Source organism: Candida tropicalis (genome assembly GCF_000006335.3).
Source record: "Candida tropicalis MYA-3404 genomic scaffold supercont3.4, whole genome shotgun sequence".
NCBI lineage: Eukaryota > Fungi > Ascomycota > Pichiomycetes > Serinales > Debaryomycetaceae > Candida > Candida tropicalis.
The window spans coordinates 203622-228973 of NW_003020056.1; the positions used below are offsets into that span (position 1 = coordinate 203622).

Below are 25352 nucleotides of genomic sequence, written 5' to 3' on the forward strand. Positions count from 1 at the left end.
TTTTTGCATGCAAATTTCTTGGCAGTGCCGTATACTTCTATTCACAGTAAAAAAAAAACCAATTCTTAACTTATTGTTTGTTCAACTCATATCCATGGATCCCCCACAAGTGGAAGCCAGCCAATAAACGATTGGTTCGTTGAATGCTAACAACTCGGTATTTCATTGCTGCTATTGTCGTATTTACGTGATTTTGAAAATGATAGGTTTGTCTTAGATTTACTCGGAAATACGCTCAAACTTCTGAAAATACGAACGGGAATAGATAGGGCTGATAAATACAAACCAAGACAAGAGTATAAATAAAGAAGATAATATCACTTTTCAAGAGTGAAATAATGGTACAACAATAGAATATCAGTGGAATCTGGTCTTCAATCTGAGATGCCAATGGTCTCCGAGTTCTAAATGGACTCCAGTGTTCTATTTGGGATTTGCCGTGTCGTTTCCTGCTGTCATTTTACTCATATAAAATCATGTCACGTGTTGACATCACGTGGCAGTTTGGGTTTTTTTCTTTTTCCTTAATCGGAATGAAAGTATGGCATGTGTAGTTTTGTTTTTTTTTTTTTTTGTCTACAGAAAGGAACTCCGTTCATCGAGCTCATTGAGTCATAACTCTATTGATATTTCCAACGTAGCTTGCATTATGAATGTAGCAATGTAATGTGTTTTCTTATTTTGCCCACATTTAATTAGACAGGGTTCATGACTAACCCTTTTAGATTTTTATTATTTAATTCATTTTATTACTGGATCCCTGCTTGTGCGAATAGCATTCAAAAAGAAAAACCTGTTCTTCATTTTTGCCGAGTAAAGAAAATTAAAAAGATCCTATGATACCACTGTTAATTTAAGTAACGAAGGAAGTATCGGGAAACGAGTAGTTAAATTTTAGGGTTGAGTCGTTTCGTTTTTGTTTTGTTTCCCCTATTAAATTAATTGCATAAATTTTTTTTTGTTTTTTGTTTTTGAACACCATCACATCACATTCACATCACACAAAGAAAAAGAAAGTCATTTTTTTGTTGAACGAAATCTTTCCTGCTATTTCTTTTTTTTTCTCTCTTTCCTTCTTGCTTTTATTCTATACGAGTTTACGAAATTACGTAACAAGTAACTGATTGGTTGTTAAAATTCGCCCATCTTATATAAACTAATACCTCTTAATCATTATACTATTCTTTTGTATTTAAATTCAATAGTTGCTGTATATAGTACTGTGTTGGATTATGTAATACTCGCCAACAAAACGAAAAAGAATTTTAAACCAACAAAAGAATTAAAGTCGTGTACATATTACCGTGTGTATTGACCTGTGTGTGTGTGGTCGTGTGTGCAACAAGAAAGTTTTTTTTGTTTTTTTTTTTTTTTCTTTCTTTTTTTTTTTTTCTTTATTAAACGTTTTATTCAGAGAGGGTGAGTGAGTGAGTATGACACAGAGGAAAAAAATATTTTCAGTGGGAAATCATCACAAAAGAATGTGTTCGGTTTTTTTTTTTTGAGTGTAAACCTTTCTCTTTCTTTCTGGTTCTTTAGTCAACCATGATTCCTCAAACACAGATTGAAGCAGTTATGGATTATGAACAAATGTCCAAGTTTATAACTTGGGTAGCATTTAGGATGTTAAAGCAACCTCATAATCCATCGATTAACTTCGAACAACTGCTTAATCTGTTACTCTATGCTACCCGTTTGACGAAAACAACCATCTTGGTTGCTATAGAATATCTCAACCAGAGGTTTTCCCACTTGGAAGTCCCATTCATGGATGAAGGCGAAGTCTTCACCCTTTTGGTGGTCTCCATGATGTTGGCAAATAAGAGTCAGGATGATGCTACATTCACTGCTCGTTCATGGTCCCAAGCCAGTGGTATCAGATTGGAGATGTTGAATGAGTACGAGAGAAAATGGCTCGAAGCTATCAAGTGGGATTTGTTTATCAATAAGTTCCTGGAAAACATTGAAATCTTGGAAAAATGTTGGTACACTTACTTGCAAAATGGTTATAATACAACCGCGCCTACTGTTGGTGTTGCTGGTGCTACTCCTCCTTCAATTAGTGGTAGTACCGCGTCGCTCACCCCAACTGGACTCACTTCCTCGGCAACTATGGCTACTGGTGTTGGCGTTGGTATTGGTGCTGCCGCTGCAGCTACTACTACCATGTCTCAATACAATAGCAACTATAACTATGGGTATGATGAACCATCTTATTCATCCTACAGTTACTATCCACAACAATCCTATAGTTATTATCCACAATCATATAACTACTACTATTCTCAACCTACCCAACATGTTCCTGTTCCTCCAGCTGCTCCAATGCCATCATTATATTACGATCCAGTTGTAATCCTGGTATTCCCTTAGACCTTTTTTTTTTTAAGTTTAATCCGCCAACCTTCATTCTCGTTGTGTTGTTGGTTTATTTCGTTAGTTTGTCTTTCATACACCATCAATAGTAGTTGCTTAATTAATCTAATTTGTTTTCCTTTTTTTTTACTATTATTAGTATTTTAATATTACTTTGGTTATTATTCCTACTGCTCTTATTATTAGAAGAATGTTTGTGGTTTTTTTTTTTAGTTTTTTTTTTAAAAATCATTATTCATAATTTAATAATATACATTAACAACTTTCTGCAACAGTAGAGATATAAATCGTACATTAATTATTCTTTGAATTCTCCTTCTTCTTCATCCTCTTCTTCTTCTTCAGCCAATACACCTGATTCTTTATCCAATTTCTCCGCAGCTTTAGCAAAATCAATAACTTTACCTCTTGTTCTTCTACCTGTAGTGATGATATTGGATTCATCAATTTCTAACAATTCATCATCTTCTTCATCTTCATCATCCAATTTACCTTGTTCATAATCCTCGTCCTCATCTTCATCTTCGTCATCATCATCAACAGCACCCACTCCAGTAGCACCAACCTTAGCTTCCTTTTCTTTCTCTTCTTCTTTTTCTAAGGCTTCATCTTCTTCATCATAATTTCTTCTTCTTCTTTTCTTTTTTTTCTTCTCTGAACTTTGATCGCTAGGTCTTTTCTTCGATTCTTCTTCTTTTCCTTCTTCTTCTTTTCCGTCTTCTTCTTTTTCGGTTTGTTGTTGTTGTTTTTCTTGCTCTGTACTTTCGCTTTCTTCAGTAGCAGTAACTTCTGCAACGGGCTCTTCTACTTTTTCTTCTTTGGATTCAATTGGTTCAGACATTATAAATACAATTGATAGGGAAATATAAATATTTGTTTTGATTTTTTGGGGTGGATCCTAAAACAAAAAAAAAAGAAGCCAATCATCCTTGGTTGCTTTAAGGTGGGAAAATAGGAAGACAAAAACAAATTTTAAAGAAAAAAAAACATCAACGTTGGGAGCAAAAACACGGTTTAGACACGTCCAAATATGTGCATAACTGTAATAGTTTCCGAACAGGTATAGAATTTCAGAATAAGATATTCCAGCTACATTTATGTTAAAAACTAATTGAAATATCAAAACAATCGTTAAAATAAAAATAATATGTATATCTATACAAAAGAAATCACTACTATGAGTGAACCGAAAATTTACTTAAAATAATACAATTAAGTGTCAAAAAACAAAAGAAGAATTAATAATTAGGTATTTGGCTGGATTTTTTTTACCTCTCAAATTTAGATCAAAAGACCAAAGAAAATACCAGTAGAAACAATCAAAGCGAAAGCACTGGCAGTTAAAGAAGCACCAGCGTTGGCAATTTCAACGGCTGGAGAAGTACTGGATGATTGTTCATCAGTGGATTCAGTTTGTAAAGAAACTGAAGTAATAGTAGAAGCAACAACACCAGTTGGTTTTTCACTAGCACCATTTTCAACAGTCAAAGTGATGTATTCAACAACTGTTTGAATTTCATCAGCAGCTTTAGAAGCTTCAGCAACGGCACTTTCAGCATTTTCAACAGCACGAGATGATTCTTGAGCATGAGCAGCACTTAATTGAACAGAAGCAGCAGATGATTGGACTTGAGCTAATGAAGTTTGCTTGGCAATGCATGATTCTTGAACTTCAATCAATGAGGTAAGAGTAACATAAGCAACTGATTCAACAGAGTTGATGGAACTCAATTCACTTTCACAACTGGCAACAATTTCAGTCTTGTGAGCAGACTCGGCACTGGACTTAACAGATTCAAGAGAACTCTTAGCAGATTCACAGGAGTAGATAGTAGTGACGACCTTGTCTTGTTCTTCAGAAGCAGAGCTTTGTTCAGACTTGGCACTGGATTGTTCGTCACAAGCAGAAGATTGAACAGCAGAAGCAGAAGTTTGTTCACAATATTCAGTAACATGAGAAGTAATGATAACAGTTTCAGTAGTAACATGACCTTCATCATCAGTACAAGTTTCAGTAACAGTAATAGTGCCTGGTAATTCACTTGAAGCAACATCGGAAACGGAGTCAGAACCAAAGGTGGTGGCAGAAGCAGAGGAAGCAACAGATTCTTCAGCGGAAGCAGAGGCAGCAGCAGATTCGTCAGCAGAAGCAGAAGCAGCAGCAGATTCTTCAGCGGAAGCAGAGGAAGCAACAGATTCTTCAGCAGAAGCAGAAGCAGCAGAAGATTCTTCAGCAGAAGCAGAAGCAGCAGCAGATTCTTCAGCGGAAGCAGAGGATGCAACAGATTCTTCAGCAGAAGCAGAAGCAGCAGAAGATTCATCAGCGGAAGCAGAAGCAGCAGCAGATTCTTCAGCAGAAGCAGAAGCAGAGGCAGAAGCAGAAGACACAGCTCCGGATTCACCAGCACTGGATTCAGACAAGGAAGAAGTAGCAGTGTCGGCTTCACTTGAAGAAGATGAAGCGGTAACATCAACAGAAAGATCAATACCAGTATCAGTACCATCGGTATCAGCAACAGAATCAAGGAAGTCATCAACTTCATCTCTCTTTTGGGCACCAGCGGATTGTTGCAAGAGAACTTCGTGAACTCTAGTGACTAATTTGTATAAGGTCTTGGCTGGGATACTAATAACTCTTCCGGCAGAACGGATGTCATTGGTGAATTGGTTACCGTTGACACGAGCGTAGTAGTATTGGATGTTGTAGTCTTCAGCAGAAACAAAGTTAAAGAAAGGATCCAAGTCAGATGGAAGCTCGAAATCACAAATACCAGTTTCATAATCAACTTCAGCAACAGCTTCATTATTGATGTAACAAGTAACCAAAGATGGGGTTTCTGATGGGACATCAGAAGCAGATGAAGCAACATCGCTGGTTTCTTCAACAGTAGAACTTGGTTCAGCGGAAGAAGCAGATTCGGTTTCTTGTGGTTGTTCGACAGAAGAAACTTCCTCGACAGAAGAAGTGGCAACAGCTTCGGAACTAGCTTCAGAAGTTGGAACGGCAGTGGCAGCGTAATCCAAGCTATCTTTGACACTTGATGGAATCATCCAGTATGGTTCCCAAACACCAGCAGAAGAACACATGGAACTAGCCAAGCTGGTGGCAGAAACAACTTCTTCACCTTGACATTGTTCAGCAATACATTTACCAATTGGACCACCAAATTGTGGCATAACACACAAACAACCGGTGTCCCAGTAAGGACATGGGGTGTTACTGGTTGATTGTTTCAAACAGTCTTTGGCACAATCTGGAACAGAATCGTAGATTGGATCAGCAAAACCATTGTAACTTGCTGTTTTGGCGACAGACGGGTATTGTGTGAATCCCAGATCCCCATTGGTAGTGGAGGTTTCTGGAGCGTCAGTAACGGAGGATTCTGGGACGATAGAAGATCCAGTTTCTTGTGGTTGTTCTGAAGAAGCTTCAGCAACAGTAGATGATTCTTCAACAGCGGATGATTCTTCAGCAACAGCAGAAGAGGTGGCAATAGCTTCGGAACTGGCGTCAGAAGTTGGGATAGCAGTAGCAGCATAGTCTAAGCTGTCACTGACACTTGATGGAATTCTCCAGTATGGGGATGGAACACCGGCAGATGAACAAACGGAGTTAGCCAAGCTAGTAGCTGAAACAACTTCTTCACCTTTACAGTTTTCAGCAATACACAAACCAATTGGTCCTGCAAATTGTGGCATAACACACAAACAACCAGCATCCCAGTATGGACATGGAGTGTTGGAGGTGCTTCTAACTAAACAAGCTTGAGCACATTCTGGGACGGCGTCGTAAAGTGGATCAGCAAAACCATTGATACTGGCAGTTCTGATAACAGCTGTGGTGGTGGCGGATGAAGAGGATTGTGATTCTGGGGCATCGGTAATGGAAGATTCTGGAGCAGCACTAGATTCAGTTTCTTGTGGTTGTTCTGAAGATGATTCAACAACAGGAGATGATTCTTTAACAGTAGATGATTCTTCAACAACAGGAGATGATTCTTTAACAGAAGATGATTCAACAACAGGAGATGATTCGTCAGCAGCAGCAGAAGAGGTAGCTTCAGCTTCTGAGCTGGCTTCGGAAGATGGAATAGCAGTGGCAGCGTAATCTAAACTGTCACTGACACTTGATGGAATTCTCCAGTATGGGGATGGAACACCGGCAGATGAACAAACAGAATTGGCCAAGCTAGTAGCTGAAACAACTTCTTCACCTTTACAGTTTTCAGCAATACACAAACCAATTGGTCCTGCAAATTGTGGCATAACACACAAACAACCAGCATCCCAGTATGGACATGGAGTGTTGGAGGTGCTTCTAACTAAACAAGCTTGAGCACATTCTGGGACGGCATCATAAAGTGGATCACTGAAACCATTGATACTGGCAGTTCTAGAAACGGCTCTGGCAACAATTTTTGGTTCAGTTGGAGCCTGAGTTACAGCTGGAGCTGGAGCTTCAGCATAGGCAAGTGAAGCGAAAGCAATTGTGGTAGCAACTGAGAACTTCATGGTTAATAACCCTGTTGACTATTGATTTTCAAAACTACCAGAAAACAATGGACTTCCAAATTTAGAGAAATCGGCTTCCTTTTAAATCATTGATGTGTACATCCATGTCCACGGACTAGATGTATTCACAATTCCGATATTTATAGATTCTATCCAATCAGATCTATCTTTCGACCTAGCACAAATATCAAGGTTTGCGGAGCAGGCAATAGGAACGACAAATAAAAGTGAAAATATTGCGAGTAGATCGATAACTCCATGAAATTCAAAATGCCAAGTACATTGAGTGCAACCAGATTTCATTGTTTAGTACGATTTATTAACTTTCTTCCAATCTGCGAGGTCTTAAATTAGGCCAAGAACTGCGAAAACCCACCAGAATGCGTACTAACTTCCCTTTGTGGTACATATAATACAACTTGGTGCTTCTCTTTGCCCAATCGGGATTGTTTACTGCAAAGCCTGTGCACTAAAATCTTGGCGCCAATATCCGGTGATGGACAGAAGTGAACGCGAAAACTTACCAGTAATAATACAATTAAACGACATTAGAGGGTTTATAGTTGGTTTTTTTTAAAAGAAAGAATTATTTTAAACAGTACCGGCATAGTTTCATCACTCACATCTGACAGGATCTCACTTGTATTGAATTACCTTGTACTACCAATGCTTAGTTCTCACCGGATAATTAGTTTAGTCCATTGTATCATTCGCGTAATTGATTATTCACATATCCAAAACTTCACTTTTTATCGAATTTCATGACTAGATCGATTAGATTATGCAAAAATAACACAATAACCATTAGCAATTTTTCCGCAATATTCTTTAAAAATAGAACCATCTGATTTTGGTTCACAATTCTTTGTTTTTAGTGGTACTAAACTCACAAGGATTGTTCACATTCTGAATTTCTTTGTGTATGAGCGAGAATGTCGGTCATATCGGAGAGTGGGGCCGACGCCTTTGCTGAGTCAAATAATTATCAATACCATCAAATTAATTGAAGACATACTCTTGAAGTATCTAAAACTAAGCAACAACAAAAAAGACCCCGTTATAACCCTTCAAAAAATTGGCTAAGCACCGGATATAATCAAAGCACAAGCCTTTAGTTGCGTTTTGATACTTTTCAGATCCAAACGAAGGTTCATTTCAAATAATATCAATTTAAACGAACAGGAAGAAGAAAAAAAAAAAAATTCATCTCAAAAACTGAATTGGCAACTGTACACGCCTGCAGGAGCTTAGGTCGTGTTCTTGGGTCGCGTTGTCATAAAAACACATTCTGACCAAACTTTTGTTAGTGGAGAGATGATACTTGGTAAATATATATATATATATATATATATCTCCATTTGATTAATGTATTTGAATTAGATATTCGCATACACTAGGTAGGAAAATCCTCTGATATTTATAACAATGATCCTCCATCCCTTATTCCAACACAGCAACTTTAGAGTTTGCGGGTGAAACCTCCTTGTACGATATTGTGCAGGAGTGTAATTTGTCACATACCACTCTCTTACTTTTTCATAAGTTATGCCGATTATAGAGGAAGATCGTCTTCACACCACTTTATGGATTTATATTTTAAAAAAAAATATCATTAAGTGTCTCTTTTCCTTGTATATAAGATCATCGTTGAAAACATAGCGTAGCGGTATTTCCAATGTTAATCATATTGGTCTACTTTTTATTCTTAATATACTTTGGTACACGTCTTCAAGTGTATCACATTCCCGCCAAGTCGACTCAACGCCAAGTCGACTCGATGCCAACCCCCACCCCTAAGACATAGACACGTATCGCATGGATAGACAAGATTGGTACTGAAATAACTGTTATTTAATTTCCTGTATATAGAGAAGTCGCGAAATTGACAAAAAAACTTGATTTGTTTGTTTGTTTGTTTGTTTGTTTGTTTGTTTGTTTGTTTACATCTTCGTCACTGAACCCAAAAAAAAAAATAACAGTAATTCGTCTCATCATCAAGATAACTTTCAAGTATATCAATCCCGTCTCCATTTTTATACGTTTTTGTTGATTTCTACTTTAGTAAACTATCAATAACTAGTTATTTTCCACCTGGATGAGCTCAATTCCATTATATCTCAAAATCAAGGGGTCATCCAATACTACTGGAGATGTTCCTCATTTTCATCAACTTTCGGAAACCACAATCAGCTTTAATGAAACCGACTATAGTTTCGAACACGTTTTTGGAGATTCAACAAACAATTACTCTCAGTTGATTGACAGTAATACCAATTCATGTGTTCTTTTAATGGGACCTCCTGCAAGTGGTAAAACCACAATGTTGAAACAGTTAGTTGCTTCTAAATCATCAACATTTGAAGGTCCTGCTTTTGTTACAGCATTCGAGATTTCCAGAAACAAACATGTTGTTGATTTGTTAGATACTTCTTTATCTGAGTTTAAACATGTTCAGAATTTTGAAAGTACTTTGAAGAGAGTAAAGTTTAGTCACGATGCATGGAAACAAATTTGCAAATCCCGTGCCACACAATCTACTGAATTTAATGCCAATTCTTCTCGTAGTTGTCTTGTTGTAACTTTCTATTATAACAACACAAGAACTACATTTATCGATTTAATGGGGAACGAGAAGAAAGGCGTCGCAGCCAATAATACTTTTGCAAATTTAAATAACTCAGCCATTACCCAGTTATTAGTTAACCCAAAAAATGTCAGATCCGATAACTTGGTAACCAATTTCATCTTTAAGCACCAGAATTTGAAGTTTGTCTTGAACTTAGATCCGTATGGTAACCCTTCTTTAATCAAGTCAAGCTTGACTAATGTTGCTGATTTAGTGAAGAATTTCAAGCCACCGGTGTCCAATACTTCGACTAATAATACAACCACTACTAAATCTATTAGAAGAGTTCCAAGTTATTCAAGGCCAACAGTTTCATCTAGTCGTCATAGTCCAGTAAAGAATCTTGCCAAGAGATCAAGAATTGTTTCCATCAGTCCTGAAAAGAGCACTGTCAAACGAGTTAGATTGAGATCTAATCCCCACAGTCGGTCTTTAGACTCTAATCCTTTCATTGAGAAGAACTCAAAGATTTATTTGAAGTCCTTAGCACAAAGATCGACTAGCACTGACACGGTTGCTGACGATTTTGCAGAAAAATTGGAACAATTAAAGAACGAAAAACAAGAATTGCATGACAAGTATGTTCAATCAATCAAAGAAATCAAACAAGACTTTCTTGGTTTCAAACAGGAAACAACAGGACTTGTTAACGTTTTAGGAAGTTTGGAATCAACAATTAATCAGCTCAGACAAGAAGGTGAATATATGAACGAAGCTAACAAGGAACAAGTACTTCAATTGATTGAAGAACATAATTCAAAAGTTGAGAACATGCATCAAGAATTTGAATCAGAAAAAACTGAATTACTTCGTCAACATGAATGTCGTGTAAGTCAAATTACACTGAATTTGACTGAAAAGAGCCGTCAAGAGTTTAATGAAGCTACAGGTAAATTTAAAGATTCCGAATTGAAATTGCAAGATGAAATTAAATCTAAATGTACCACTATCACACAATTGGAAACTCGTATCCAAACATTGGTTGAAGGTTTGGAAGAGTCTAAAAATAATTCTACAAAGACGAGTAACGAGTTGAAAGGACAGATTCTTGCTAAAGATGGTCAGATTAAAGAGTTATCACAGAAGCTTGGTCAATTAGAACAAACATTGTATGACAAAGAAGCCGAATATAAATGTCAATTAGAAAAGTTGACTGAAGTTGGATCAGAAAAGCAAAAAGAATTGGATGGGTTAGTTGAACAGTGTAAACTTGAAATCTCTCAATTAAAAGCTGAGAGACTAAATGCTGATGAAACATGGAAAGATGAGCAAGTCAAGTTGGAAAAATCTTATGAGAAGCAGATCTCTGAGATTAGCAAATCCAAGCAGGAACTTGAAGTTGATAACCAAGCTTTGAAAGATAAACTTAATGATATTTCCAAAGAATCAGCTGAGTTGATTGCTGAGAATGAAAAATTAAAAACAAAGTCAGATCAAGTGGAAGCTGTTCACGAAGGATTAAAAAATGAAATTGAAAAACTTGTCAAACAGCTTAATGAAAGAGATAATCAACATAGTCAATTGAAAGAAAAATCTGACAAAGTTATTCAAGAGTTGAACGAAAGACATACTGAACAAACCCGCCAAGCTGAACAGTCGATTCAGGAACTAAAGCAACGTGAAATTGATACCAAAAAGGTCCTTGAATCTATCAATATGGAGGTGGAGCAATTGACAGTTCAATTAGAGGAAACTGCTAAAAGTAAAAAAGATCAAGAGGCTATCCATGCTGCTGAGATTTCTCGTTATGAATCACAACTCTCCCAGTTAAAGGAACACTCTGAATCCACTGAAGCAAAAATGCAATCGATGAAATTCGAATTGGAATCTGATTTGGCTATTGAAAAACAGATGAGAGTCAGTGATGTTGCCAAGCTTAAATTTGAAATGGAAGCATTGAATGAAATTATCGAATCAAATAAAATGCAACTCAATGAAAAGGAAGATGAAATTCAACATTTAAAAAATTTGATTGAAGAATGGGAGTCTAAAACCGAAAGATTACAAAAGAAGAGCAACGAGGTTCATTCATTGAAAGAAAGACATGCTGGAGTAGTCGCTGAGTTGAATGATAAGATTAAATTTCAGAAAGAGCAAATAAATAACTTGGAGTTTCAGTTGAAAGAACAGATTAATGATCCAATTTATACAAATATTGATTTGGGAATCAAACCTACTGAAGTCAACAAGAGAGTTTTACAACCTTCTTCATCAAAAATTAATACTTCACCATCGAAGAAATCGGCTCACCATAAAAAAAGATCAGTTTCACCATATAAAATTGATCGTTCAAAGTGCCAAAGATTCGAAAGTACAGATACTTCGGCCGGAAAATAATCTACATAACTTTATCGCTGTTGAATTTTTTCTTTTGTTATACATTTGTTGTCGATATATTTATTCGTTTCATTTCCTACTTAATATATATATATATAATGTGTTTATCATTTTGTTTTAAACCAATCTAAACTGTTCTTCTATCAGTTAAATAACGGGAAATTGAGCCAATACCGGTAACTTCGACAGTTTTTTCAAACCAATTCAACAATAAACCACCTTGTTTTTGACCGTATCCACTACTCATGCTCTTATATAAATATTTAATTAAAACATCTTGTTGTTCTTTATTCAAACCTTTAACAAATCCAGTCAAGTCATTTATGTTGTTGTTATTTCTAATAGAACACAATACTTCAAATATAGTCTTTGCGTGTAATTCTTTAGTTTGTTCATCTGCAATATATGGTACATTGTCCAAACCTAATATTAAAGCCAGTTGGAATTGACCTGATGATAAACTTGATCTAATTTGACTGGCAACTGATTGAATTTGATCAATTGAAGTAGGTGGAATATCAGTTGGTAATAGTTCTTCTTTGGTTAAATGGTTTTCTGGTTCTAATGCGTCAATATCTATTCTTCTCCAATCTTCTGATGACATTGTGTTGATAATTGTTCTTGTTTGTTTGTTTAGTGGTGGTCTTGGGTTTTGATTGTAGTTGTTGGATTTCCTCTTTTTTTTCGTCGGTATCCGTTGACTTGTTGCGTCTTTTTTCTGGTTTCGTCTTTTTTTTTTTCCTTCTTGTACTGAACAAAGTTTTGGTTGAATTCTCGGATTCAGTGGTGAGAGAACACTACGAAGATAATCGTACAACGATGATTAATAAATATGTTATTCTATATACAGAAACACTCTAGAAACCAGGAGGAGCTGATGATCCCTTTGGTAAGAGAGCTAAAAACTTATAAATATTACCCATTTGGTCCTTATCTGTCAATCTTCTATATGCCCCATAAATCTTATCTTGAACATGTGGAGCTTCATTATTCATCTTGATCAACTGGTCGACTCTATAACCAATACCAATATTATGCAACCAGTCTCCTTGTGAAGTTGGTCCAAAACTTTCAACAATATCGTTTGTCAACAACTTGAGATTTTCAAAATCAACATCAATTGATAAATCCACTTCCCCTGGGTTCCAGAAGGGTGAGACAAACTTGTGTTGGTGAATCCCTCTTAATGAATTTGAAGGTATTTCATTTGCAGTACCATAATCTATGACTAAAATCGCACCCTTGTTAGAATTATTCAATAATTGAACCATTTTCATAATGTATAATTCTGCATCAGGACATATCTCAATTCGTGTTCCAACAGGTAAGTCACGATAACGCTTACTTATTTGAGGTATCATTGATGATGGGGTTTCTTTAGGAGCTATGGTTAAATGGAATTCAGTATTCAACGATTCGTCCTCTTCTTGTGGGGTTTCTTTGGACTCTAACTTAAGTTGAGTATTGTTCACACTTGGAGTGTGTTCAACCATTAATTCTCTCCAACCTTTCTCCTCACGAATAAATCCTTTAATAGGCAAAGCATCAAAGAATTCATGAGCAATTATAAAGTTGGCAATTTCATTGTCATGTTTAATATCCTTTTCAGTATCCAACCAACTAATTTCATTCCCCCATTTCGTCACTGATCTGTTATAACCTTCTTCGGTTGTTTCAAAAGGTTGTTCTGGATCACACATCAATTTCCATTGTTCTTTACGCAAGACTTTCGAAGCTTCAATCAATGAAATTTCAATGGTTGGTTTTTCTTTGGATAATTTTTCCACAAATTTGTTGAAGGTTTTCAATACGTCGAATATCAAAGTACCTTTACCTGGACCAAATTCAACGAATCTTATATGTTTTGGATAATTTTGTTGTTGCCAGATACTGAAATACCATATTCCAATCATTTCCCCAAATACAGATGAAATTTCCGGTGAAGTGATAAAATCTCCTGTTCTTAAACTCAAGGGATTTCTCGTAGTATAATATCCAAATTCAGGATGTGTAAGACATTGTCTCATATAAGCACTTAATGGTAAGGGGCCAGTTAATTTTATAGTTTGTTGGAATAAATCAGTCAAATTATTTATTTTTTTTGGTGAAGAAGATTTATCGCTAGGTTCTGGGAATTGGGCAATCTTACCTATATTTTCACGAATATTATAATCACCTTTAATCTGGCCCTCTAATTTTGATATTTGTTCTTCTATTGCTTTTTTAGCTTCTTCGTATTCTTCTTTGGTGAATTTTCCAAAGTATAATCCATTCTCATGTGGAGGAACTGTGTTCTTCTTGGATGTGTCATTTCCAAGGGTTAAAGACTGTGTGATTCTACGAATAGGGACAAAACAGTTACGTGATAACCTCGAATAAGTATTGCGTAGAATCATGTTGGTCTGTCTGTGGTATAGCAGTGATATTTCATGGATTTAGATTTTCTCTTAAATTTTTTTTTCCTTCTTCTTCTCTTTTCATTCTCTCTGATCTTATTACGCAAGAGAAATCACTAGAGTGGGTCCGCACCTTGTGCGGCGCGGCAGGAGATCAACCAATCAAGGGATTGAAAAGAGTGGTCATTTAAATGAGTGTTGTAAAGTATAAATCAATATTAAGATGTAATTCTTTATTGGTTTTCGATAAAGTTTCCAATATTTGTGTGAAATTTGCTTGAAAATTTTATCAAATTAAGAAATCAGTTGGTGAAAAAATTGATAATGAGTAAACCCTACGAGAGCGACTGACAAGAAAATTACTGATTGCTAATAATAAACACACACACACAAATACTGGGATCATTAGATGTTTCAGAATTGAATGCAATTCTGCATTTACACGACGCGGCAGTAACAAAACTTGAACGACATCAGGTTTACCAAACTTTCATCAAGACAATAACATTGATAAGAAGCACACAAATCAACAATCAAGTAATGGCTAATAGAACAATTGATTAGGTAAACCAGGGCTGCGAGTGTTTATTTGTTATTGTCTTTCAAGATCCAAATAGTTCGTAAATGAAAGCAAAGAATAAACGGATCGTCAAGAGAAAAGGAATTTTTTATTTTTATTTTTGTTGAGGTTCAGATCACCACGAAGTAGTGGGTCACATAGTTTAATATATGTAAGATGCAACGTGATGGTCACAAGACTAATTAATTCGAGTTGGAGTAACTCCAGTTGATGTATTGCAATTTAAAGTTCTTCTTAACGATACAAGACAAAACACAAATAAAGAAAGAACAACTCACAACTGAAAATCATACCGCGACGAATTGAAATTCCACCTACCGTGTGTGGGTGCGGGCGTAGGCGTAGGCGCAGGCCACAGGTCCATCACAAACAGGACAGAACAGAACAACAAATATTTTCTATTCTTTAGTGTGCAGACAACAAGTGTCAGGGACAAAATTATAAAACAAAAACAAACCAGACAACCAAAAAAAAATAGAAAGAAAAAGAGAAAACTCAATCACGATCTTTTTCTTTCTCTCTTTTTACAACCAAGAAGATATTGTATACCCCTTAGTCATGTCGTTTGCTGAAAACTTTTGGACTCAAGATTACCATCAAGGGTTTGAGAAATTGTTTGTGCAGTTGCATCAAGGTATTTTGGAGAACAATGATTTCATTAAATTATTTGAGAAAAGAATGGAACTGGAAATCATTTATGGGAATTCTTTGGAATCTATAATCTCGGATTCTAAACCAACCAGCTCCAGACAGTTGAATGATGATTTTGTTTCAACCATTAAGAATGCATACACAAAGATGAATGAAACATTTTATAAACAAGGCCAATATCATTTGAACATTGCTGAAAATATAGAATCAACTGTGTTACAACCTTTTGAAAAATGGTGTGGAGAGCATGAACAACGTGTCAATTTTTCAGAATTTACATTGAAGGATAAGTACAAGTTGTTGAAGCAACACCAATTGAATGTCGACAAGATACAAAAAAAATACTTCAACAAATGTAGAATGTTGGAAGAGTTCAAGTCCCATTTCAGTGAAGAGGAATTACAAGAAGAATTAAGGGAGTTATCCTTGGGTGAAGACACGGGGAAGCAGCATACACCAATTGAAGGTGGTGATGGCAAAGCTACTGGAACCGGATCACAACATCAACAAGGTGAAGGAGATGAAGAAGATGCTGAAATTTTTGAGTTTACCCATGCCAAGTATGATAAGAAACAAATGAAAGCATTGCTCAAAGACATGTTGAGCAAGATCCCAATGGCGCCTCATAAAGTTCCAATTTTCGGTACCTACCAGAATGTTTCTACCGGTAGTAGCATTACTCAATGGTTGTTGGAAAACATGCCTGAATTTAATAAGAATTTGGAAAAGGCAGAAATCTTTGGACAGGACTTGATTAGAAACGAGTTTATTAGAGTCGTTGGTACCATTGGCAAATCATTTATCAATTCTTCCCAATTCTTCTATCAATGGAAGGATTTAGCATTCCAATTGGCCGGTGTCGAGAATGAACATGTTGTCGATAATTCATTAGCCAAGTCATTGTCATTTAAGTTTGAAGATGTTAAAGAGGCCATGGGGGTTAATACTGTCGACTTCAGTGATAAATCTCAATTACCTAGATTAATCAATGATGTGAATAATCTCGATACTCAGTATCTAAATGCTGTTATTGAACTCGATAAATTGAGATGTGAATTTGAAGAAGTAGCCATGGATCATTTGACATTCATGCAAAAATGTGAATTAGATAGATTAAAAGCCATCAAGAAGGTTACTTTTGATTTTCTTTCCAGTTTTGCCAACAGAATTAGCAATTTGAAAACTGTTAGTGACGAGTTGGTTTTATTAGAAGAAACTATCAACCCAATCAATGATTTAAAGTTTTTAATTGAAAATTATGGTACTGGTAAATTTAAACCAATTGTTACATTATACGACAATTACTATGATTCAAACATTAATCAGACATTTGGTGTTGATCTAAATGTCAAGGCCAGATTGGACAAAAAAGTGGTTCCATATATTATTCAATGTATTTTGAGCCAATTGGACAATGTGTATCCTGATGTTCAGAATGACGAAGAGAGAGTCAATCTTTGGACCCAACCGGTACACCTTTCTAATGTTCATAAATTAAGATTCCAATTGAATGAATTACAAGACCCAAGCAAGATTACTGCCGTTTTAAAGGAATCTCATCCATTACTCATAACAAATGTGTTGAAATTGTATTTCATGGAATTGCCAGATTCTATTATCCCACACAACTATTATGATGTAATTAAATTACTTTATACAAACTACCATGACGAATCTCAGTCTGATTCCAGAATCAATGGATTACAGAATGTGTTGTCTGAATTGCCAAAATGCAACCTTGCTACGTTAGATGCGATTTTAACCCATTTGAACAGACTTGTTAGTATTATTGGTACTCAAAACAAAGATTCTGCCCTTGAATTGCAGCATAGATTGGCTAAAGAGTTTGGATCATTGGTCTTGAGACCAAAGATTGATGTTTTGAATAATTTGGAAAGTAGTTATCTTAACGACAAGTTCCAAGTTACATTGATGAATGACTTGTTTGATAACAAACAGGATATATTCAACGAATTGAGACGTCAGAGCTCAACTAGAGGTGGGAATAGTGTATCACCTGCTATTTCGAGACACGGTAGTTTGACTCGTCATGAATCAATTAAATCAGGAAAGAGTCACAGCGCGGCTGATAATTTAGTTGCTAAATCTAAATCCAGATTAGAATCCAGATTACAAAGTGCCGTAAAGAGTCAAATCAAAAAGGATGCTCAACTGGAAGGAGTAAAGAGCAATGATGATGACGCTCCAAAACAAGCCATGGGATTGAAAAGATCACCATCTCCTAAGAAGAAGAAATTAAATGTATTACTCAATGAAGAGAATGGGAAATCTTCTAATGGGAAAAAGGCCCTTCCTCCAGCACCAGTGACATATCGTCCAGCAAAAGACATTATTTATGATAAATCACCAAATCAATCTGCCACTGACTTGTCATCTCCTCCTAAATTTGCACCAAGTTTAGAAAGAAAATCGTCAGTCAAGGATATGGCTAAAGACTTTGAAAATAAATCGATAGAAGACTTTCAAGATGCCATTTCGAGATCAGGTTCAAGATCAGCATCACCAAGCAAGAGTTCATAGTAATTAGTATAGTATAGTATGCATGTCGTGATAATTTATATATATATATGTATGTATAACCTGTGAGTCTGTGTGTATTTCTATTTATCTTTTTTTTTCTTTTTTCTTTACAATAATTTTGAATGTTTGATATCGTGTCTAAGACGATAGACAAATACAACCAATACTAATAATATAAGCATTAATGGGAACAATACCCATTTCATTAATACATCAACAGTAGTACCTACGCCATTAGGAGAATCTGATTCTTTAGCATTTTGATATTGATATGAGATTTCTTTATGATTATTCATTAATAAATCAACTTTTTTACTCAATTCTTCCATTCCTGAATGTTGTTCTCTTACTTCACCAATGACTTTTTGATTTAATTGACCAATAGCATCCAACATTTGTGAATATTGTCTAACTAAAGTTTGTTCCAAATCTTGAACTGCTTTTTTAGTATCATCAACAGTGGATTTTAAAACTTCTTGAGCATTATTCAATTCTTTGATCTTATTGTTAATAGCAATAATTTCTGCATCTTCTTCAAGATTATTTAAAGTATTTACACTGATTTCCAATTGATTTAATTTGGAAATAATCAAGTCAAATGATGCACCATTACCACCTTGTTGTGAAAATTCTTGATTTTGTAGTTGAGCATCTTCTTCTTGTTGTTTTTTCAACATTTCTTGTCTAACTCTTTGTGCTCTTTCCATTAAAGATTCACGAATATGGCCAGGTTTAACTTCATTATTATTATTATTATTATTATTATCATCATCATCTTTAACTTGATTCTTGACATCAATTTTAATTTCATCTCCAATCATTAAACCATGGTCATCAGTGGCATCTTCAGTTAATTTTTCCCATGTTTTTAAACCCAATATTTCATATTGTTCTTGTGATTGTGGGGAAACATCACTAGTAATACCAAATAAAATATCATTAAATGGGATCTTAACTTGATCAGTTTTGAAACATAAATTATTATCGACTTGAATTTTAAACCATTTATTTTCATCATATGAAAGTCTTAAAGTGAATGGGACATTTGATTCCAAATATTGAAATTTACATTGACCCAAGGCATGGTTTAAATCAGTGCTAATTTCTTGTGATCCATCATTATTATAAAGTTTCAAACCTGGTTGTTCTTTATTATTCATTTCAATTTTGAACCCATCAAAAACATTGGTTGGGATATTGTTACCTTCATTGTCATTGACTAACCATACAGTTAAACCATTTTCCAAATAAACCTTATCAGCATCTAAACCTGTTGATCTAAATACCAATTCAATTGTCCATTGTTTGTTTGAAGTTGGAATCTTGTATTTATTCCATATGGAGCCTGATTGACCAAGTAATAATCTACCGTTATCAAATTGAATATTTTCTGATATTTCCCAATTATTTATATCAGTTTTCGAATCAATGGTTAATAGATTAGGTAATGAATAATGAGGATTTGGTGCTACTTGAGATGAAATTCTCCCTACATTTGGAACTACAGCCGAGACTAACTGTAAAATAAATAGCAAATAATACAACATCTAGATATAAGATAGACAAGGAACGTAATAAAGTCGAATTAAGTGAATTGTTGTGGCCAGACCAAGAGTACAGGTTTGTTAGTTGTTGAAAAAAAAAACAGAAAAAATTTTTTTCTCCATTGTGTCGATTCGTGTGTGTGTGTGTTCCCCCCTTTAATCTAACGTTACCGCGGTGGCACTTGACACACCTTATGGCGAGAGAGCGAACTGGGAGTTATGCAGAACTAAATCGCGTGCCTGAACTACGTCATAAGGACAAGATTCTTTTTTTTTTTTGAACCAGGTACACATATTTCCTTCAAACTCATAAATATCAATCGTATAATTAAATAGTGAAATATATATATATATACTACCATTAGCAATGGTAATACATTAAACTTCACAATCTATAACAATGCAAGACAAAACATTAAAGGAAAAGACTAACTATTAACAGAACAGATCACACAGAACAAACTAATCTCTCTCTCTCTCTCTTATACACAACAGTAACCACCATCAACTCTAATATCAGAACCAGTAGTGAATGAAGAGGCATCACTGGCCAAGTAAAGATAGGCACCAACCAATTCATCAGTTTCAGCTTCTCTACCCATAGGAGTCAAACCCCACCATTTGGCTCTTTGTGGTTTTGGAATTGGTTCAGACAACAAGGTGTTGGTGTAACCTGGGGAAACAGAGTTGACTCTGGCGAAACCAGCAAATTCAACAGCTAAACCTTTAGCCATGTGCATGACAGCAGCTTTGGCAGAGTTATAACAAGTTTGATAGTTTGGAACATTGTTGATGTGAGCAGACATAGAAGCAGTGATAATGAATGAACCTTTACCGTTTCTTTTGAAAATTTGACCAGCATATTTGGCACAGTAAAAGACACCATTGACATTAACATCAAAAACACGTCTCCAACTTTCTGGGGTGGAATCTTGGTTTAAGATAGAACCAGTGTACCAAGCGATACCAGCATTGGCAACAAAAACATCAATAGTACCAAATTCTTCATCAATTTGGTTAATAACTTGTTCAACGTGTTTAGCATCAGTGACATCAATTTTAATAAATTTGGACTTGATACCATAAGTCTTAGCTAATCTGGCACTTAATCCATTGTCGTTATCAGCATAATCCAATAAAATAACATGACCACCAGCTTGAGCATAACCTTCAGCAATGGCACCACCAATAGCACCGGCCCCACCAGTGATAACAGTGACTTTATCTTTAAGGGAAAATCTTTCAACGATATTTGGCGATAAGTTGAATGGTTTGGTTGGAACAATGATGTTTGGGTCAGATTCTGGTTTGATAAATGAAGTAAAAGACATGATGATTTATAAAAAGGATGAGATGGGTATTATTTGAAATAAAATGCAATGGAATGAATAATGAAAAAAAAAAAGAAGAAAAACATAAAATAATTCATTTGCCAAAAAAAAAGGAAATCGGGGTAGGTTTATATAGTGCTTTTTTTAGTTATTACTCTACGATGAGCTGTGATATGCCTTTATCGATAAAATGTAGTTTTCCCGAAATATGGAGAAAATGCTAAGGTACTGGTGCGTATTTTTCAACATTATCCATTATGGTCTCGGTGAAATTGAATCAGAATAACAATTCTCGGTAAAACTGCAAAACGAACAAAAAAAAAAAAAAGAAACAACCCAAAAAAGAAACTAAAATGGGAAAAGTAGTGCAAAATCAAAACTGTACGATTGGGGGGTTGAGGAGGATTCATTTTTTGGACTCTCTTGCACACACAACACTGACCAGACAATATATATACATGTCACGTTTACCAAATCACGATATATGGTACGCGCACTACAACCTTGTTGGTTGGGTATGAAAGTACACAGAAATTTTAATAGTTAGTAAAGTAATTTACTCACTTTACACGTTAATATTTATGGTTAATCTAACTTGTCATCACAATAAATCTTTTCTTGCGAATCACACCCAATCAACATTGTTTAGCAATTACGAACGTTTTTTTTAACTTTACGAGATAGGGGGAATAGTAGAACAACTAATGACGATAATATATATATATATATCATTGAATTCAGGTGATTTGTTAATAGAGGGAAAATCATGGCTACGATTTAGGGCAGTCAACATCAATTCACAAAAACAAAACAACCCCGAATCACGTGCTGCGTGGCTAAAAATTTAAAGTTGCACGTACAGAAACCTCCTTCCTTGCCCCCCGCAATAAATTTAACCTAGACTACACAATTCCAGAACCATTGTCCCTTTATAAAGAATAACTCTTTAATAGTAATAACTACCCAGGAATTACATAACAATTAGTTTATCCAGACGTTACATTGTCTTACTTTGTTGAAAGAAAAAAAAAGAGCAAAAAATCCGAAGTAGGAAGTACACAAACCGGAAATCTGAATATTATCGGAATTCAGAACTCCTTGAAAATTGTTAAAGTTCTGTCTTACAAAATTTTATGTAATGAATAAAATAACCAACAGCACAAGAGAAAAAAATATTTTGTATGCATTGTCCTTAACTAAGAAATAATAACCCAGCAATAAAAAAAAAATAATCATCAAGGGGGGGGAAGGGAGACGAATCCGTTTAAATAGCAATTCCAATCACCTGTTGTTGATTCTCTTTTTTCTTCTTCTTCTTCTTCTATATATATACATATATAAATATCAATTCATTTTCAATTGTGGTTCTTCTTTCAATTGAATTGACATTTAATCGTCTGTTTATATTTTTCATTTTCATAAATTTAGGTGCAGACCCCGACTCTCCTCCACTAATAATATATATATAAAAACTCCCACTATCATTGATATGTCCCTCCCAGAAAAATTAGAATCTACCCTTCAATCACTCGAGAAAGAGTTTGACATCACCGATGAATACTTAATCAAGGCCACTGATTATTTTGTTGAACAAATGGACGTTGGTTTGAAGGCCCCAGAACAATCTAGAGAAACAATTCCTATGATTCCAACTTATGTCACCAAATTGCCAACCGGTAAAGAAAAGGGTTTGTATTTGGCTGCTGATTTGGGTGGTACCAACTTCAGAGTTTGTTCAATTGATTTGCATGGTGACCATACTTATGAATTGCAACAAGAAAAGTTTAGAATTCCTGACACTTTGATGAAAGGTACCAAGTCCGGTGAATTGTTTGCTTACTTGGCCAAAAGAGTTCAAGGATTTTTGATGGACCACCATCCAGAAACTTGTACTGCCAAGAAGTCCCAAACAATTAAATTGGGATTCACTTTTAGTTTCCCAGTAAACCAAACTGATATTGATCATGGTACCTTGATTAGATGGACTAAAGGTTTTGATATTCCTGATACTGTTGATCGTGATGTGGTTGATTTGTTCCAAGCTAATTTGACCATTTTGGAAGTCAATGTCAAGGTTGTTGCTTTGGTTAACGATACCACTGCCTCAATGATTGCCAGAGCTTATCTTAATGATAGGGACGAATCTAATGCCACCACTGTTGTTGGATGTATTTTCGGTACTGGTACTAACGGTGCATATTATGAATCTATTGATAAGATTTCCAAATTGAAGAATCCACCAGCTGGTGCTGATGGTATGCTTATCAATACCGAATGGGGTTCTTTTGATAATGAGTTGAAGATTTTGCCACGCACCAAATTCGATGATGCTGTTGATGCTGAAACTCCTAACCCTGGCTACCATTTATTTGAAAAGAGAATCAGTGGTAGATTTTTGGGTGAAATTTTAAGAGTTGTTTTAATTGATTTGTTTAAACAAGGATTGATTTTCCAAGATTTGTACAAGAGAAGAGGAGGTTCATTGCCTCATAGAATTGATCAACCATGGTTGTTGGACTCCGAAGTCTTGTCTTACCTTCAAATTGATGACTCGACTGATTTGAAGATGTCTAAGTTGATCTTGGAGAATGTTTTGAGATTGGAAACTACCAGAGATGAAAGAGAAGTTATCCAAAGACTTACCAGAGCTATTCTGAAACGTTCTGCTAAATTGGCTGCTATTGCTCTTGCTGGTGTTGCCAAGAGAGTCAAGGATCAACATAAAGACGAAAAATACGATTTAGAAATTGCAGCTGATGGTTCAGTTGTTGAATTTTACCCAGGTTTCAGAGAAAAAGTTAGTGAAGTTATCAACTTGATTAATCCTTTGAAAGGAACAGATAAAAAGGTCGTTATTACTATTTCCAAGCTGGGTTCTGCTCTTGGTGCTGCCTTAGCTGCTGCTACTGCTTAGAAACTTTCCATGTGATTAATGAACTTTTTTTATATATATATTATAGTTCTAACTCTTCTTTTTTGATTTGTAAATGATTTCCTTTTTTTTTATTATTATTTAGATTTGTTAGTTAAAAAACAAGTATTTATGGGATATCGTGATCAAATATCACATGACATGTAAAATTGTTTAATATCTTAAACTCCTATCTAAGTTCAATCTGAGATTCGTATGTCCGTGAATGTTGCAAAAAAAAAAAGTCTCATTCTGGGGATGCAGAACTCAAATTGCCTTGGTTATAATTCACTCTGTGAATTTTACCATTTTGGAAGGTAAGTATTACTCCAGTGAGGCAGCAGAACCCTACTTCTACTGGGGTATTGTTGCTACTATTGCTGGTGGATTGATTTGGTTACAGGCGATGCTTTTCTTCAGAAGACGATGGTATGAAATGTTTTTGTTCATACACATAGTTATGGCTGCCATTTATTTTGTGGATACGTGGATCCATATTGATGATCTTGGGACTCTCAAGGATCAATTACTTTTGTCGCTTGTAGTTATATTACTATGGTTGATGAAGTACGTTATTTCACCAGGCATAACTTTACTAACCCAAATCACCAGAGAGCTGATTTCTATGAACAACTGCAAGTCTGAGCTTGATGATTCTACATGAACTGTTTTTTTCATGATGATAAAAATCATAACAAACTACGTGACATTTATATGAACTGCATGATTCTGTTGAAAACCTAGCAGATACCACCTTGTTCTTTGTGTTGTGCAAATTTGCAAACACAACTCTAACGTTGATAAACACGTGATATATCTCATCATTTTGTATCGCTATGGTCTACGCAACTCTTCGGGTAGTATATTGTAATATCCAATAGTTCTACCTTCTTTTGGGAGTAGTTCTCTATCCACAATCCGAGTCAAAGGGATAGTTAAGAAAATAACAAAAAGAAATGTGGGATTTCTGAAGTATGATGCACATCTTCATATTTTGTAGCAATTTTATTTTGGAAGCGTTTTCACACCAACACAGGATTGATACCGGTTACGGATGTGACTAAATACCCATTGGCCAGGTTCACATCCGGTGGAAATATATATCCATGCTGGTTGTTGTCTACGTCATTGGTATTTCTTGTAATCTAGCAATAAGAATCAAAAATCAACGTCCAGGACTATCGATGTTGATGGATTGTGTATAGAGAGAACATGGCACATACCGATACCATTATAATTTACAAGTCAACGAATCTAGATTCAAAAACACATATAGACAAGACTGTGTCTTAGCCTGAATCGGAGGAAAAGATGAGATAGTCAACCAATTAATCTTTAACTTCCAGTCAAGGGTTGTTTTTCTTGTAGCATTGCCTCTTTGAGGAAGACAAATCTTAACGTGTCTTACCGCGATGCCGCTAGGAAAGAGGAAATGGGTCCATATGGATAAATAAACACCTTTGTGTGAATTACTCTTTGGATATACTTACGATAAATAGGATATTTCCTTTTCTAGTTAACCACATCTACATCAATATCTCCTATTC

At 35.4% G+C, this 25352-nt stretch overlaps 11 protein-coding genes across 11 annotated transcripts; 5 read left to right on the forward strand and 6 right to left on the reverse strand. All coding sequences in view use genetic code 12, as the record gives it.

Annotated features, from left to right (window-relative positions):
- Window positions 1-1545: 1545 nt before the first annotated feature.
- Window positions 1546-2373, forward strand: CLG1 (Clg1p; the record flags this gene model as incomplete). Its single annotated transcript, XM_002548780.1, has 1 exon — window positions 1546-2373. One exon carries the CDS (start codon window positions 1546-1548, stop codon window positions 2371-2373), a length of 828 nt encoding a protein of 275 aa, XP_002548826.1.
- A 301-nt stretch (window positions 2374-2674) lies between these two features.
- CTRG_03124 (uncharacterized protein) lies at window positions 2675-3217 on the reverse strand (the record flags this gene model as incomplete). Its single annotated transcript, XM_002548781.1, has 1 exon — window positions 2675-3217. The coding sequence occupies one exon, from the start codon at window positions 3215-3217 to the stop codon at window positions 2675-2677; it is 543 nt and encodes a 180-aa protein (XP_002548827.1).
- A 440-nt stretch (window positions 3218-3657) lies between these two features.
- Window positions 3658-6888, reverse strand: CTRG_03125 (CFEM domain-containing protein; the record flags this gene model as incomplete). Its single annotated transcript, XM_002548782.1, has 1 exon — window positions 3658-6888. One exon carries the CDS (start codon window positions 6886-6888, stop codon window positions 3658-3660), a length of 3231 nt encoding a protein of 1076 aa, XP_002548828.1.
- Window positions 6889-8983: 2095 nt separating this feature from the next.
- CTRG_03126 (uncharacterized protein) lies at window positions 8984-11851 on the forward strand (the record flags this gene model as incomplete). Its single annotated transcript, XM_002548783.1, has 1 exon — window positions 8984-11851. One exon carries the CDS (start codon window positions 8984-8986, stop codon window positions 11849-11851), a length of 2868 nt encoding a protein of 955 aa, XP_002548829.1.
- Window positions 11852-11978: 127 nt separating this feature from the next.
- ARC15 (Arc15p) lies at window positions 11979-12455 on the reverse strand (the record flags this gene model as incomplete). Its single annotated transcript, XM_002548784.1, has 1 exon — window positions 11979-12455. One exon carries the CDS (start codon window positions 12453-12455, stop codon window positions 11979-11981), a length of 477 nt encoding a protein of 158 aa, XP_002548830.1.
- A 253-nt stretch (window positions 12456-12708) lies between these two features.
- On the reverse strand, window positions 12709-14247 carry CTRG_03128 (uncharacterized protein; the record flags this gene model as incomplete). Its single annotated transcript, XM_002548785.1, has 1 exon — window positions 12709-14247. The coding sequence occupies one exon, from the start codon at window positions 14245-14247 to the stop codon at window positions 12709-12711; it is 1539 nt and encodes a 512-aa protein (XP_002548831.1).
- Window positions 14248-15385: 1138 nt separating this feature from the next.
- CTRG_03129 (uncharacterized protein) lies at window positions 15386-18019 on the forward strand (the record flags this gene model as incomplete). The annotated part of the gene is made up of 1 exon (XM_002548786.1): window positions 15386-18019. One exon carries the CDS (start codon window positions 15386-15388, stop codon window positions 18017-18019), a length of 2634 nt encoding a protein of 877 aa, XP_002548832.1.
- A 107-nt stretch (window positions 18020-18126) lies between these two features.
- Window positions 18127-19566, reverse strand: EMP46 (Emp46p; the record flags this gene model as incomplete). The annotated part of the gene is made up of 1 exon (XM_002548787.1): window positions 18127-19566. The coding sequence occupies one exon, from the start codon at window positions 19564-19566 to the stop codon at window positions 18127-18129; it is 1440 nt and encodes a 479-aa protein (XP_002548833.1).
- Window positions 19567-20045: 479 nt separating this feature from the next.
- Window positions 20046-20894, reverse strand: CTRG_03131 (uncharacterized protein; the record flags this gene model as incomplete). Its single annotated transcript, XM_002548788.1, has 1 exon — window positions 20046-20894. One exon carries the CDS (start codon window positions 20892-20894, stop codon window positions 20046-20048), a length of 849 nt encoding a protein of 282 aa, XP_002548834.1.
- A 1489-nt stretch (window positions 20895-22383) lies between these two features.
- On the forward strand, window positions 22384-23808 carry GLK1 (glucokinase; the record flags this gene model as incomplete). The annotated part of the gene is made up of 1 exon (XM_002548789.1): window positions 22384-23808. One exon carries the CDS (start codon window positions 22384-22386, stop codon window positions 23806-23808), a length of 1425 nt encoding a protein of 474 aa, XP_002548835.1.
- A 223-nt stretch (window positions 23809-24031) lies between these two features.
- Window positions 24032-24469, forward strand: CTRG_03133 (ferric reductase-like transmembrane domain-containing protein; the record flags this gene model as incomplete). The annotated part of the gene is made up of 1 exon (XM_002548790.1): window positions 24032-24469. One exon carries the CDS (start codon window positions 24032-24034, stop codon window positions 24467-24469), a length of 438 nt encoding a protein of 145 aa, XP_002548836.1.
- Window positions 24470-25352: the final 883 nt, after the last annotated feature.